The 16,676-nt window shown below is 37.7% G+C and overlaps 1 protein-coding gene across 7 annotated transcripts in view; it reads left to right on the top strand.

Moving 5' to 3' along the window:
• SUGCT (succinyl-CoA:glutarate-CoA transferase) overlaps positions 1-16,676 on the top strand; it is a 681,818-nt gene that overhangs the window by 237,458 nt on the left and 427,684 nt on the right. For all 7 annotated transcript variants that reach the window (XM_067745863.1, XM_067745864.1, XM_067745862.1 and 4 more), the window contains one exon: positions 8,473-8,570. In XM_067745863.1, the coding sequence (XP_067601964.1) occupies positions 8,473-8,570 (98 nt within the window). The remainder of the gene's footprint in view (positions 1-8,472; positions 8,571-16,676) is intronic.

Genomic DNA, 16,676 nt, shown 5'->3' with positions numbered 1-16,676 from the left:
GTCCTCATGGATTGGAAGAATTAATACTGTTAAAATGTCAGTACTATCAAAAGCCATCTATAGATTCTGTGCAATCCCTATCAAAATTCCAGTGGCATTTTTTACAGAAATAGAACAATTATAAAATTTATATGGAACCACAAAAGACCCTAAATAGCCAAAGTAATCTTGAGAAAAAAGAACAAGGAAAAATAGGGAGAAGGCATCATGCTCCTGGATTTCAAACTATATTACAAAGCTATAGTAATCAAAACAGTATGGCATTAGCATAAAAACAGACACACAGATCAATGGGACAGAATAGAGAGCCAAAACTAAATTCACTCATATGTGGTCAGTTAATTTATGACAAAGGAGCCAAGAATATACAATGGGGAAAGGACAATCTCTTCCATAAATAGTGGTGGGAAATGGACAGTCATACGCAAATGAATTAAACTGGACCACTATCTTACATCATATACAAAAATTAACTCAAAATAGAATAAAGGCTTCAATATAAGACTTGAAACCATAAAACCCTTAGACGAAAACATAGGTGGTAAGCTTCTTGACATCAGTCTTGGTGAAGATTTATTGGCAAAAGCAAAGGCAACAGAAGCAAAAATAAACAAGTGGGACAACATCAATGTAAAAAGATTCTGCACAGCAAGGGAAATCATTGACAAAATGAAAAGGCAACCTACTGAATGGCAGAAAATATTTGTAAATCATATATCTGATTATAGATTAATACCCAAAATAGGTAAAGAATTCATATAACTCAATAGCAAAAACCCACACAATCCAATTAAAAAATGGGCAGAAGTTCTGAATAGACAGTTTTCCAAAGAAGACGTATAGATGGCTAACAGGTACATGAAAGATGCTCAGTGGGAGAGTGATAATAAATAAATAAACAAAACTCCAGAATGATCCATGGTAAGTGCCATGCCAAGAATTAAAATAGGCTACTGTGTTAAAATAGTGGCTGGGTTGTCAGGGGAAAGTCTCTCTGAAGAAATAACATTAAGATGAGATCTGAGTGACATTCATAAAGCAATAGCAATACGTTTTTTCAATATAAATATTAGCATAAAATGTTTGCCATGCTAATATAAATATAGTACTCAAAATTCACAAAAAAGCCTGGAAGTATTCCATAATGCTAATACAGACCATATTTGGGTGGTAGGATAGAAGTGGGTTTTTCTTTCTACTTCTATGAAGTGGTAAAATACAAAAATATACTTAGGCTTTGTCCCCGATTTCTTACACAGAGTTCCTAAAACCCTCGAAATGTCCTGAATGATGGAAGTGTTTTTTGTTATTCACAAGCTCCTTTCAATCACACCTGTGTTTATGCTACTGAGGTGACTTAGGGTGGGGTCTCTAGGTAGCCCCAGGATGGGTTGGTCACCAGGAAGACCAAGTGATTAGAGGGTTAGAAATTTTAGCCCCACCTACCAACCTCCAGTAAGGGGAAAGGGGACTGGAGATTGAGCTCTATGAAAACCTTTGAACTATAAGATTCAGAGAGCTTCTGGTGAAGACAGCAAGGTGATGGGAGGGTAGTGGAGCATGGAAGCTCTGCACCCTCCCACCTCATACCTTGCCCTGTGCATCTCTTCCATTTGGCTATTCCTGAGTTGTATCCTTTATAATAAACCAATAGTAGTAAGTTAAAAAAAAAAGGTGCTCAACATCTCAAATCATCAGGGAAATGCAAATAAAAACCACAGTGAGATCTCACCTCACACCTGTCCAGAATGGCTATTATGAAAAAGACAAGAAACAACAAATGTTGGTGAGGATGTGGAGAAAAGGGAACACTTCTGCACTGTGGGTGGGATTGTAAATTGGTGTAGCCCCTGTGGAAAACAATATAGAGATTTCTCAAATGTTAAAAATAGAACTACCATACAATTCAGCAATTCCACTTAAAGGTATATATCTGAAGAAAATGAAAACACTTAACTTGAAAAGATATATGCACTCCTATGCTCACTGCAGCATTACGTATAATAGCCAAGATATGGAAGGAAAAAGATTTTTTTCTCTTCTTTCTTTTTCTTCTCCTTTTTCAAACCCCACAAGATATAATTAGGCCCAAATATAGTTATTTTACTACCAAATTTATTTTCTTACCACTAGAAAATTAATTTTTTTCTTCAAATTAGTCTGTTTAATGAGTACCTTTCTGCAAAATTCATGTTTTAAGTTTTTAGCAATTGTCATGTTAAAAATATTGTTCCTGGGGACTTCCCTGATGCAGTGGTTAAGAATCCACCTGCCAGTGCAGGAGACACAGGTTGGATCCCTGGTCCGGGAAGATCCCACATGCCGCGGAGCAACTAAGCCCATGTGCCACAACTACTGAGCCTGCACTCTAGAGCCCGCGAGCCACAACTACTGAGCCCACGTGCCACAACTACTGAAGCCCGTGGGCCTAGAGCCCGTGTTCTGCAACAAGAGAAGCCACCACAATGAGAAGCCCGGGCACCACAACAAAGAGTAGCCCCGCTCGCTGCAACTAGGGAAAGCCCACGTGCAACAATGAAGACCCAACACAGTCAAAAACTAAAAAAACAAGAAAACAAAAATGTTGTTCCTAAACAAGGCCTTAAATAAAGGCCTTGGAATTATTTAAAGTAATTTTATGTTGAAGATATTCTCAATTTTTAGCCTTGCTTGGACATTTTTTTTCAATTTGATGTTTTTATCATTTATCCAGACTCTGGTCTTTTGTTTTTATTTAAGGCTTTAGTTTTCAGTTCACTTTTTAGAGTTCTAATCCCAGGCAAATAATCTAGTTTAAATGTGTATATATATATATATATATATATATATATATATATATATAAGTTTATTTTTCTTACATGTAGAGAAAGGCCTTACCTGTTGAGGATTTTTTACTGGTTGGGAAAGGTTTCTTTTTCCTTGTACCATGAGCTTTCAGTTTTAATAAAGATGCCTGTGAATTCCTTAGAGGAACCTTATTTACTGCAGTTAACTTATTATGTACAAAAATTATTTATTGCTGTGCCTCTTTCGTATGAGAGGTTAACGAGCACAGCTAAAAACCACAGCAAAGGGGTGGGAAGTACCGCAGAGAAGGTGACAAATGGAGATAGTTCCAATTGCAGGAAAGGCTGGAACATCTGAGGTGGGAAAGAGGGGAGCTTTTATAATGGTGACTCTGAGTAAGTGTAGAGAAAATTGATTCAAACATTTGATCTGGGATCAAAGAACCTTTATTATGAACGGTCAATGTTAAAAATATAAAACATACGGAAGCTGTTGCCTGTGAAGTCATTTGCGTACTCTAGCTGCAGAGATGTAAAAGCCAGTTCATTGCTATAAACAAGGACAGATTTTCTTCCTGGGCCATATGTTTTGGAGTTTTCTCTCTCCAGAATCAGGGTGGGGAGGGGGTAGAAATTACTGGTTGATATATTCTTCACTATTGAAAATAGCTGCACTGAATTCTTTTTATTTTTGATTCATTACTGCTAATCAATTTAAAACTTTTGAACTTCCTCATAAATATCCATAAGAACTTTTTTTGAAAAAGATTTTTATATCAAAGCAGAATATTTGCCATCAGTTTTAGTACTAAAATATGACTTATTGTTATGGTGTGTTATGACACATTTTTTAAAAAGGAGACTAGCAGAGGGCCTTGGAGAATGGCATACTTGACCTTGTTTTTCCCATATGTGAGTTAGGAATGATAATCCCTGTTATGAGCCATTAAGGCAATGTCTATAAAACTCTTTGAGATCCTCAGAAGAAAAGTTTTATGTGTATAGGATTTTACTGTTATCTACATCATTTACTAGGCATCTTCAGCAAACGTTGCAATCTGATTTGAGTTTTTCACCTTCATAATTATACCCTTACATGTAAACTTGTCCTAAAAACCTTTTCTAAGGAAAAAAAATCATCTGTTTCCTTATTTGATGCAAGGTTCTCCCCCTTCCCATATATAGCAAGCGAGCTTTTTCTAGGTACTTTTTATTCAGCTCTATCTATTACGGAGGGTATTATAGTTCAGGCTGGCCTTGTAGAAGTGGAGGACCCCAAGTTAGACAATGAGCGTATCAAAATTATTCTTTTGCCACGTAAAGTCCATCATGAAAGACAGGGCTGCTCTACCTCCTGGGGAGAAATGTGGCAGTATTGTTTGTGACGAATGAGTGGAATTTACTTACGCCCAATCTGTTTCCAAAAGAGAGTTTGATATACTGGTTGACTAATACCTTCGTTGGGAGGGGCCCTATTAGAATACTCTTACTGTCAGGGATCAGAGTGGTAGTAAGAGCTTTGGGTTCAAGGCTTGGGCTTCAGAAAATCTTCTTGCACATAAAGTGAACCTTGGCTTATAACAAACCCTATTTTATGTCCCTTAACATGATATGGAAGGGTAGGGAACATGAGCACATGTAAGCTATTCTAAGCTGATTGATGCCAACACTAATGGGCATTCCTATTTGAAATACACTGACATCCTTTTAAAAGTCATATAGACTGAAAGTTTCTTTTATTGGAGGCAATATACATTGGTTCTCAACTTTAGCATGCATAGGAAACCTCCTTGAGCCCCTGTCCCAAAGATTTTGACTTAGTATGTGAGGTGGGGCACGGGAAACTTCAATTTTAACAGGCCCTATAGTTGATTTTAGAGCAGGTGGTCTGAGGACATTTGAATTCTAGGGCATTCTGTGAATCTTGGAACCAGTCAGGTGATCTCTGGCAAAAGGCACTTAGTCTTTGCTAAGCATCAGTGCCCTCATGATGAAAGGAAGGTTATAATACATAACTATACTAATATATAACTTTTGGGGTTTTTTAAAAGTTAGATTAGATAAGTAAAACACTTAGTTCAGTCCCTGGCTCACAGCATGAACTTAATAAATGGTCTTTCTAGCAATTAGGTGTGGAGATTCTGTTTCTGGGTAAAATGGAGTAAGCACATTTCTCCCTGTCCCACCCACGGAACACAGTGATAAAACCTGTACAGAATGCGCGGAACATCTGTATGAGGACTGTGAAAAGTAAGTAATAGCAGGAAAATTGGGAAGGAATACCAGAATTTGAAATACCTCTAAACTGGCAGTATGTTTGCCGGTTTTTCCCTCTGATTATTCCTTTACATGAACACAGCCTGAAACCTGGGAGTGGGCCCCAGGGAACAGAGCTGAGTTCCAGGAGATGCCCTTCATTCCTGGTGCGGGGAGCATAAAAGTGGAGTCTAATGTCAGAGAGAGTGTGGACATCCTCCCTTTTTGTCCTCTCGTTTTCTCACCCCCCAGCCTCCAAGCAGTCCTGTAGCGGCAGCGGTGGGTGAGCAGCAGCCAGACTCCGAGGAAGGGGCCCTTTCTTGTATCTGAGCTGTGATCCCAAAAGACAGGGCTGAGTCCTTGATGCTTTTTCCTCTGCCCTTCCACTGACTGGCCTCTGCCCTGGAAGTATGCTGGGGAGTAGGGTAACTAGAGGGAGCTCTAGGGAACCGGAAAGAGGTTGCAGAGAGGGAAAAGCTTCAGAAAGGGATCCGTGAAGTTGTTTGTGAACTCCTGCGCTCACCCCTGGGCTGCACATGCATTGATCTGGTCCTAATCAGGACACCGACGATGTTGAGAACTATTAACTAATAGACAACTTCCCAGGTTGCAGCATGACCATTAAGTAGGGCACAGGTTCAAAAAGCAATTGCAAAGGCTTTGGAAACTGAACTGACTGTAGAACCAAAGCACATAGAAGGTGAGTTGGGACTTGCAGACTGAACTTAACCAGGTGAACTGCTTGCTAAAAACAATAACAACAGAAATTTTCTGTAGCATTTGAACAAGACTCAGAGGCTCATAACATAATATTCAAAATGTCCAGGATACAATCCCAAATTACTCAGCATATGAAGAACCAGAACCTGCATGAGAAAAGACAATCAATAAATGCCAATGCCAAGATGATACAGATGTGGGAATTAACTCATGAAAACTTTAAAACAGCCATTATAAAGATACTCCAACAAGCATCGCAGACACTTAAAATAAATAGAAAAGTAGAAATGTCCAGAAAAGAAATAGAAGATTTGAAGAAGAACCAAATGAACATTTTAGAACTGAAAAATACAACCACCAAATACAGGAACAAACACCTCACTGAATGAGCTCAGTAGCACAATGGAGGTGACAAAGGAAACAGTCAAGGAACTTGAAGATGGATAAATAGAAATTATTCAGTCTGAACATCAGAAAGGAAAAAAAGATAGTCCCCTCCCAAAAATGAAAGAAAGAACAGATACTCAGGGACCTGTGGAACAATAACAAAAAAATCTAATATTTATGTCACTGTAGTCCCAGAAGGAGAGAAGAGAACAGACTGAAAAAAATTGAAGCCATTGAAGAAACGATGGCTGAAAACTTGCCAAATTTGGTGAAAGATTAAAAACATACAGATTTAATAATTTCAGCAAACCCCAAATAAGATAAATCCAAATAAATCCATGCCCAAGTACATCAAAATATTACTGCTGAAAACTAAAGACCAAGAAACAGCATTTGAAAGCACCCAGAGAGAATGACGTATTGTTGATACCTTTGGGGGAACAGTGACTCAGTTGACTGCAGCTTTCCTGTCAGAAACGGCAGAACCCAGAGGGAAGTGGCACAACATGTTTAAAGGGCCGAAAGGAAAGAACCGTAACTGCAGAATTCTATATCCAATAGGAATATCCTTAAGAAATGAAAGTTAAGTAGATAACCTCCCCTACATTCTCCCTTCTTTCCCATTCTTCTTTTTTGAACAAACACATGCTTTCTTATCTCTTTGGGGAGAAACAGTACCTACTTGGAATATTTCACATTTATTTAATGCTTAATATGTCAAGCACTTTCACTTACATTGTTTCATTTTGTCCCAGGCAGCATTCTCTTTCAAGCACCTAAAGCATGGTTATGACCACAGCTCTTGAAGCAGTCTCTCTAGAAACATTTTGAATGCTGGCATAGTTGAAGACAGAAGGATAATTACTTTACCCACTATTTAACACCAACTTTCAAAGAGAAAAGAGGTCCAATAAGTCATATTCAGAGAAGGAGACATGAGTGCACCCCAGTTACCATTGAGCGCAAACACTGAGTAGTTTTTTGTGTAGCTTACACTGTATTCTGGGTGAGGCCACATTTATAAATTTAACATGTGATCTAGTGAAGGCACTTGCTTTTTCTTGAAATGACTTGTTCACTCTTGGTGGGGGAGGGTGTGTTTTGATTCCTGGTTAAGCCTTGAGGCCAATTCTTGGATCAGGTGTGGTGACAGGGAGGTTTCTAGAAAGGGCACTGTATGTGGTGTCACTTTTTAAAATCTGAGAGAGTAATGCTGTCTTTATTATTCCTAAAGGAAATGAATAAGTGAAACATGTGAAAGAGAAATTACACCATTGAGATGCTCTCTTTACTTCAGGGAATCTTCTTCACTTCTCTCTCCTTTGTAAGATGATTAATGGATTGACTTTATTTAAACTGTGGGAAACAAATGAAACCATTACGTGTTTATTTTTAAGGCAAATACATTAATAGAGGTAGTGAAGCTTTCTGTAGGCCACATGGCCTGCCCCTAGCCCATAAATGCTCCTTCTGACTTTCCAACACAAATGCCAAACACTGCCTCCACACATTCTTTTTAAAACTTCTTTTCCATTCCAAATCCACTTGGTACTTTCATTATGGTCTTGTTAAAATTGCAAGATGTCCACTGGGACTTCCAGGATAGATTTTCTCTTTACTGAGGAGGAGCGAAAGAGGAAGTATATAAAAGCACTTCTATTTGTTATTCCTTCAGGGAGTCATAGTAAAGAAAAATAGGGACACTTCTATAGGAGGAGTATCTTTTAATTTGACATTGTTTTAACGGTAAGCATTTGGGGCAAGTGTGTATGCTTCCCCTTTATTTTAGCACCTTGTACAACATCCTGGATAGGACTACTGGGACAGATAATACTATTTTATTTACATGTGGAACAAATAAGTGAATGTACCTACAAGATATATGTTGATTATGAGCTTGATGTAAGTGCAGACTTGCACTTATGTTATTGGTTCTTAGAGTTAGGTCAGTTTTACCCAATTTGTACCTCTATCTCTGTTTCCTCTAGATAAGACTTACTGTGGGAATCTGATAACTCTTCTCCTATATTCTCATAAATGGGTACAGGATATTACGGGGGGTCTGATAACTGCTTTTCGGTTTTCCTGTATGTAGGCGCATGCTTAAATGTAGTAAAAACTTCTTACAAATGAGAAAACCAGTCACCAGCATGACCCATCCTAACTGCATGATCCTTCCCTCCATATATCCTTGTGTTAAGAAGTATAAAGACCAGCAAGGAATGGTCTTGAGGATGGAGTGGTAGGTCCTGAACACTAGTACCCACAGGCAGGTACACAAAAATTTTGTGAATTACACTTTAAAATTCTTTTTCCCTTTTAGATCTTGAATTTGCCTGAACTGATTGATGATTCCAAGTATAGAACTAACCACCTTCGGGTACAGAATAGAAAAGAGCTTATTAAAATACTATCGACACGGTAAGCTTGGCTCTACTGTTTGCACCTTTAAGAATTAATATGTTATTAGCATTTATCTGGCATTTTGTGGTGCTCTTTTTGGCTTATTTAGATTAACTTATAATTATCTTTCATTTTACAAAATTCGTTAGTGGAAATATATTTTAAAGCTATGTTTTTCTTCGTTTGAAAGCGTTTGAAAGTATTTCACATGTCTTTCTAAGTATTGCATCATAACAATGATACAAATAAGAACATCACAATAGCTTGCATTAGTTGCTTCTCTGTGCCATGTAAGTGTTTGGGTTTAGTCTGTCATAAATACTAACAGTAATAATTCAACATCATTTTTTACATTTACTGTATGAATCGCTCTACATACATGATCTCATTTAACCCTTATAATCATCCCGTGAGGGAAGTTCTATTATTTCCATTTTACAGATAAGGAAACTGAGATAAGGGAGGTTCAGTCAAGAGCTTGTTGGCTTTTCTGAGCCTCTCTGTGTAGTTTGTCATGTTGATGTTTTGAAAATGGCAGATTGAGTCATAAAGGATTAATGCTGACCAATTAGAGTATTTGATTTTCAAATTATTCCATTCATGTCAGGTTATACTTTTGTTAAAACCTGTATCAATTTTTCAAGTTTGCCTCAGAAAAAGTTAATAATTCTTACTCTTTCCTATCAGTTTCACTTTTGTTTACATCTAAGTTCTCGATCTATAGGAATAGATTGTGGTTTTTGTGGATCTCAATGCCCATGTGAACCATTCTTCAGTATGGAACATTTGCTCTCATCAAACCAATAAATTAAGAACTTTTGTTCAAATACAATACCTTGTCTTTTGAAAATGCCCTTGTGTTTCCATGTAGCATAGATATATCAAAGTTCTTAGACTCATAGATATTGAGCACAAACTGAGTACCAGTGGGGAGGTGGGGGAGGGACAATACAGGGGTAGGAGAGTGGGAGGTACAAACTATAGGGTGTAAGATAGGCTACAAGGATGTAGTGTACAACACGGGGAATATGGCCAATATTTTGTAATAACGAAATGGAGTGTAACCTTTGAAAATTGTATTAAAAAACTAACAAACAAGCAAAAATTCTTAGAAAAAAACTTCTGCTAATATTATGTTTATTCCTCTTCCCTTCTCCTTTGGGGACCTCTACATGAGTCTGCATTCATTACCTATTTGCTTTTTCCTGGATTTTAAGCCCTTCTTCTCTATGCTGCCTGTATCTCCTCCTTCAACCAATGGGGCCTCTGTGTGTGGGACTGATATGCAGAGAAGAGGGGAATGAGAATTGGGCTCCCCTTTCTTGGTCATTAGTTAAATAAAACTCAGATTCTACTGCAAAGCCGGAGAGCCCTCAGTCATTAACATTTCACCCCATGAGAATTGGCCCTTTATCTCTGCTTTTTGCCTCTTTGCCTCTCAAGCAGTTTTTGATTCATTTAATTCATTGATATGACTTTTTCCTTTCACACCACAGTTACCAAGTTTCAATAACACGCACTTGTGAGAACCTTATCAAAAGCTCTTGGAGAGTCTAAATAAATCACATCCATGCTGTGAGAAGAGTGGACCGAAGGAAAATACAAAACCTAGGCAGATACGTGTCATCTTGTTATTGAGTTGCCAGCACTCTTCTAACTTTAAGAACCACAGAGTTAAATTATTGGTTTCCTGTGTCCTAAAACCTGTATTCCTTGCTAAATTCTGTTATAGAATTCGATTGTGGACAGACTTCTAGCAGCATCTGTAACAGTTTAATTTCAAATTTCTCTTTTTGGGGTGAATTAAATAACCTAACACCTTCTTCTTTCTCCTCTTATATATACCCAGAAGTGGGAGTTTCAGCATTTTGGAACCCATAGGTTCTTATGTCTTTATTCAGACTTAAGGAATCAAACTTGTAAAGAAGAGACTAGAGGGTAGTCTTAAGAGAGGAAACTTGATAAGGGAGTTGCCTTCATCATCATCCTGCTTTTAAAACACAGACCACAGAGAGGCCCTTGGGTGCCCAGAGGCCAGGGTCCCTGCTCTCTTGGGCTGGTGTGTGGACGTGTTTTGGTGGTGTCTTGTGGGATGCAGTTCTACAGTCTCTTCCAGCTCAGGTCTCTTCTCCTCCGTGGTGGATCAAACAATGATGACCAGGGAAGATTAGGATATTGATTCAGTCCCATCGATAACCTTATCATTTGTTTTTCTGAATAAATATCCCTGGATTCATTAGTACTGTTACGTGTTGGGCTTTCAGAAGTCTCTGTGAATGTTGTAAAATGTCTCATTTTCATGATATGATTTTATGTTTTTCCAATATTCAAAATATTAATGGCTCTATATTAATTACATGATTAGATCTGGTCATTTTATTCTGACATCATGGCCTTCCACAATCTGACATGACCTTTCCTTTCCACCTTTTCTCAATATAAAGGAATAATATAGGGAGGTGGGTCCAGAGGGAGAGAGTAGGGGGAGTTGGCAGGAAAATCATGCTGTAAAAGTTATAATAGAGTTTATGATAAAGGAGTTTCTGAAACTTGTGAAACAAAGGAAAGTTTTTGGCCATAAAATGAGTTAGCTTGTCAGCAACTTCTGTTTTCTGTGTAACCTGATGATAGGTCTTTTTTTTTTTCTTCCAGTTTTATTGAGATATAATTGACATATAATGTTGCATTAGTTTAAGGCACACAAATAATGATTTGATATATGTATATATTCTGAAATGATTACCCTAGTAAGTTAACATCTGTCACCTCAGTTACAAATCTTTTTCTTCCCTTGTGATGAGAACTTTTCAGATCTACTCTCTTAGCCACTGTCAAATATACAATACAGTAGTATTAACTATAGTCACCATGCTGCACATAACATCCTCAGGACCTATTTATCGTATAACTGCAAGTTTGTGCCTTTTGAGCACCTTCACCCATTCCCCCCCACCCTGAAGAGACATCTTGAAGGGAATACTCTACCTGGTAGAGTTCGAAGTTTTCCAGCAACTTAGAACCAGCAAAAACTTCCTTCCACACCTGAAGAGACCTAGGGACTCAAGAGTTTCAATGGAACATGCTTCTCATTTGTTCCTTCTCTTACTCATCTATTTAACACGTATTTATTGACTACCTACTATGTACCAGTGACTGTTTTGGGCACAAGGAAGATGGCTTCAAACACAAAACAAAACTAAACTCCCTGCCTGCCTGGACTTTCATTAGAGTAAACCTTGTAGACGTTCTAGAAGACTTTTCTTTAAGACCTCTTCCATAAAAACATGTGTTTTGATATGCCTAAGAAGTTAGCTGTCCGTATTTTTCATATAAACTTTTTGTAAATTTTGCTTTACAAAAGTATTGCAGCTACAGTCTGTGCCTGTTAATAACTTATTGTCTTTTTGTCTTTTCGTGAGCATATTACAGTGCACATGCTACAGTTTTTTGTGTGTGTGGTTTTCCTGTCATTTCTATAGAAAAGCATATTTTTGGTAACAGTAGCTACATTACCATGTGAATATACCATGTTTTTCCCTGTTGTCTGCTATTAAACATTACATCATAAAACTTCCCTTTAATGCTCATAGACACTTTCCTCAGCCTATATTTCTATTTTGGAAAATCTTTAAAATACATAAAAATGTAGAGGGGTTTGTGAGAGTGAATTTGCACTTCAGACAACTTTTAAAAAATCTCTAGTGATGATGGACTCATGGTGTTCCTTAAAAACAAAACAAAACAAAACGTCGCACCCCTTTCATCCAATTCGATATCCAAAAGTGAAAACAGAAGCATTTATGGATTTTTACAAAGTTTGCTCTCCTAAATACACATAAAGGTTCCCTCTTGTGTTTCAAAATCTTCCTTCCAAAGTATTTTTCCTAAGTTTTGATTAATTTCCTGAGTAATTTCCCAAAGTAACTTTCCTGCCCATGGCAAGCGTTCATTTAAGTGTTTTAGAATCAGGTGATTCTCTTTGCATTCTCCTCTGCAATTCATAGACTCTTTAGAAAGTGCCTACCAGAAATGTCAGTCATTTACCTCGCTCTTCTGTCACTCTTGCTAAATGCAGTTTGATGCTGCTCCCTGAGAGTTGTCGGCCTCACTTGGAAAGGCAGCTGCATGTTTTTGTCATCAGCGGAGTTTTCCATAGCCAGCACAAACACAATCCCTCTCAAGTGCTCTCAGGTGTTACTATTCCCCAACTGTGGCCGTGAGCAAATTTTTTTTTTTTTTTTAATTTAAAGGTGGAAGACTTTCCCCTTGAACTTGCCATTTTATCCAGGGTGTTTCAGAAAGTCTGTTTACCCAGCTGCTAAGACCAAAAGCGAGGCAAAACTAAAGCATGTTCAAAGACCCCAGCTAAAACACAGAAGAAAAGATAAAATCGAGACGAATGCAGGGTCTGTTACAACAAACCCCTCCTTTGCAAAGCTAAGGAGCAACAAACTCCTCAACCTGTGCTACCCACACACGGGACCAGCATTTTTGCAATAGTTCAGACCTCGCGGGAGAGACTAAAAATCATGATGTGTATTGATATTGAGAATAGAAGGATTATGATGATGTCTTAGTAGTTGGGGAGAAATAATAGGAAGGCATGAAATGAGGATGAAGGAAAAGAGAAATAATAGGGAAAATAGAAATACAATTCATTTTATTCCTCCTGCTTCCTCTCTTCATCAGCGTTAATGGCCACTGACTGTGTGCCCTTGTCCTGCAGATACAGAGATGAAAGATGAGGTGGCTCTTGGTCTAAGTAGGACAACAAACAAGTAAAGCAATGAATTAAGTAGTGTGTGTGAAGTGCCACTATACACATACACACAGGGTGGTGGGAGCCCAGAGAAGGGGCGACTACCTCAATCTGGGCAAGTCAGGGAAGACTTTCCTGCAGACAGTGCCAGCTGAGGTGAGTCTTTTTTTTTTTTTTTCCAGTTGAGATGCGTCTTAAAGGACAAATAAAATTAGGCAGGTGAGGAAAAAAGATAGTTCACATCAAAGGAGGAAATATCAAACTGAGTGTAATTTTATACGGAGGAAAAAATAAATCATAGAAGAAAAAAAAGTAGCTTGGAGAGAAACTGATGACAACTTTTAAATTGCTTTTTGAAAAATGCTACACATGTTAGGGAAGCATATATCAGTATAGTCCTAGTGAAGGCATTCCTAAAATGTTGGTTACCCTAAGTTGTCATAAATAAAACTAACAATGTGAGACAAATATACCTTTTAAAGTACTGTGGCATCTATGTTCATCAGGATATTGGTCTATAATTTTCTTGTGATATCTTTGTCTGGTTTTGGTATCAGGGTGATGGTGGCCTCGTAGAATGAGTTTGGGGGTGTTCCTCCCTCCTCAATTTTTTTGGAGGAGTTTGAGAAGGATAGGTGTTAACTCTTCTCTAAACGTGTGATAGAATTCACCTGTGAAGCCATCTGGTCCCGGACTTCTATTTGTTGGAAGATTTTAATTACAGTTTCAATTTCATTACTTTTGATTGGTCTGCTTATATTTTCTAATTCTTCCTGGGTCAATCTTGGAAGGTTGTACTTTTCCAAGAATTAGTCCATTTCATCCAGGTTGTCCATTTTATTGGCATATAGTTGCTTGTAGTATTCTCTAATGATCTTTTGTATTTCTGCAGTGTCAGTTGTAACCTCTCCTTTTTCATTTCTAATTTTATTGATTTGAGTCCTCTCCCTTTTTTTCTTTATGAGTCTGGCTAAAGGTTTATCAATTTTGTTTTTCTTCTCAAAGAACCAGCTTTTAGTTTTATGGATCTTTGCTGTTGTTTTCTTTGTTTTTATTTCATTTATTTCTGCTCTGATCTTTATGATTTCTTTCCTTCTACTAACTTTGGATTTTCTCTGTTCTTCTTGCTTTAGGTGTAAGGTTAGATTGTTTGAGATTTTTCATGTTTCTTGAGGTGAGCTTGAATTGCTATGAACTTCCCTCTTATAACTGCTTTTGCTACATCCCATAGGTTTTGGATCATCGTGTTTTCATTGTCATTTGTCTCTAGGTATTTTTTGATTTCCTCTTTGATTTATTCAGTGATCTCTTGGTTATTTAGCAGCGCACTGTTTAGCCTCCATAGACCAGTATCACTGATGAATATAGTCGCAAAGATCCTCAACAAAATACTAGCAAACAGAATCCAACATTACATTAAAAGGATCATACACCATGATCAAGTGGGATTTATCCCAGGGATGCAAGGATTCTTCAATATATGCAAATCAATCAATGTGATACACCATATTAACAAATTAAAGAATAAAAACCATATGATCATCTCAATAGATGCAGAAAAAGCTTTTGACAAAATTCAACACCAAACGGTTAGAAGACCTAAATAGACATTTCTCCAAAGAAGACATGCAGATTGCCAACAAATACATGAAAAGATGTGCAGCATCACTAATCATTAGAGAAATGCAAATCAAAACCACAATGAGGTATCATCTCACTGTAGTCAGAATGGCCATCATCAAAAAATCTACAAACAATAAATGCTGGAGAGGGTGTGGAGAAAAGGGAACCCTCCTGCACTGTTGGTGGGAATGTAAATTGATGCAACCCCTATGGAGAGCAGTATGGAGGTTCCTTAAAAAAGTAAAAATAGAACTACCATATGACCCAGCAATCCCACTACTGGGCATATACCCTGAGAAAACCATAATTCAAAAAGAGTCATGTACCAAAATGTTCATTGCAGCTCTATTTACAATAGCCAGGACATGGAAGTAACCTAAATGTCCATCAACAGATGACTGGATAAAGAAGATGTGGCACATATATACAATGGAATATTACTCAGTTATAAAAAGGAATGAAATTGAGTTATTTGTAGTGAGGTGGATGGACCTAGAGTCTGTCATACAGAGTGAAGTAAGTCAGAAAGAGAAAGACAAATACCGTATGCTAACGTATATATATGGAATTTTAAAAAGCGGTACTGATGATCCTAGTGGTAGGGCAGGAATAAGGATGCAGACGTTGAGAACAGACTTGAGGGCACGGGGGTGGGTGGTGAGGCGAAGCTGGGATGAAGTGAGAGAGTAGCATCGACATATATACACAACCAAATGTAAAATGGATGGCTAGTGGGAAGCTGCTGCATAGCACAGGGAGATCAACTTGGTGCTTTGTGATGACCTAGAGGGATGAGATAGGGAGGGTGGGAGGGAGGCTCAAGAGGGAGGGGATATGGGGATATATGTATACATATGGCTGATTCAGTTTGTTGTACAGCAGAAACTAACACAACATTGTAAAGCATTTATACTCCAATAAAGATGTGGGAAAAAAACCCACATATGGACTGTTTAAAAAAAAATAAAGTACTGTGGCAATACCTTTAGTAAAATAAATAATTATTTTTGGTTTTGAATGATCTGGTTTTTCTGAAGTCAAGTTTCTGGTATGCAATTGAATATCTACTTATTTTCACAGTTTACTGTATTAAAATACTGTGAAATTAAATGCTGTAGTTCACGGCCTTCTAAACAGAGGTGCTAAACAGACATTTGTTGAATTGAATCCAGAACTTATTAAAGAGCTTCACCTTTTTAAATTTGGTGTCAAGTTATTTTTAATATACTTGTTCAGAATATTGGAGAGCTGGACCTGGAGCATTTTTGGGCTGTTCATGGAGGGCTTGTAACTTCAAAGATGCCTAAATATAATGTTAAGTTTTAAAAACAGACATCTTGGTTCCATCAGACAAATTTGGTCATTCCACTTCCCTGCCTAGGTCTTTCAGGGAGTCTCCACAGCTTTGAAGATAAAGTTTAAACTATTTATCTTAACACATGTAATTGCATCTCCCACTTTTACCTTAGAACCATCTTATAATTTGGCCTGGTCTTTTAGTCTGCTGTGTCTTCCCACAGGCTCATTGCTTTTCACTAAAATGATGAAGCTTCTTCATCTCACTGGCTGCTACTAGTCTTTTAAAATGAGCACAAGTTTTGGGAGCTCTTCCCGTCTCGTTTGTCTGTTTAAAGCGGCCCCTCCTATGTTGCTGAATCAAAGCATCTATTGCGTTCAGCTGTCATTAATCCTCCACCTTGACGCAGCAGTAAACTTCTTAAGGCAGAGACTATCTTTTTGTT

The sequence above is a fragment of the Pseudorca crassidens genome, chromosome 8 (genome assembly GCF_039906515.1).
Source record: "Pseudorca crassidens isolate mPseCra1 chromosome 8, mPseCra1.hap1, whole genome shotgun sequence".
Lineage (NCBI taxonomy): Eukaryota > Metazoa > Chordata > Mammalia > Artiodactyla > Delphinidae > Pseudorca > Pseudorca crassidens.
Note: the sequence above shows the minus strand (reverse complement) of the source record. Positions and strands in the feature narration are given on the sequence as shown.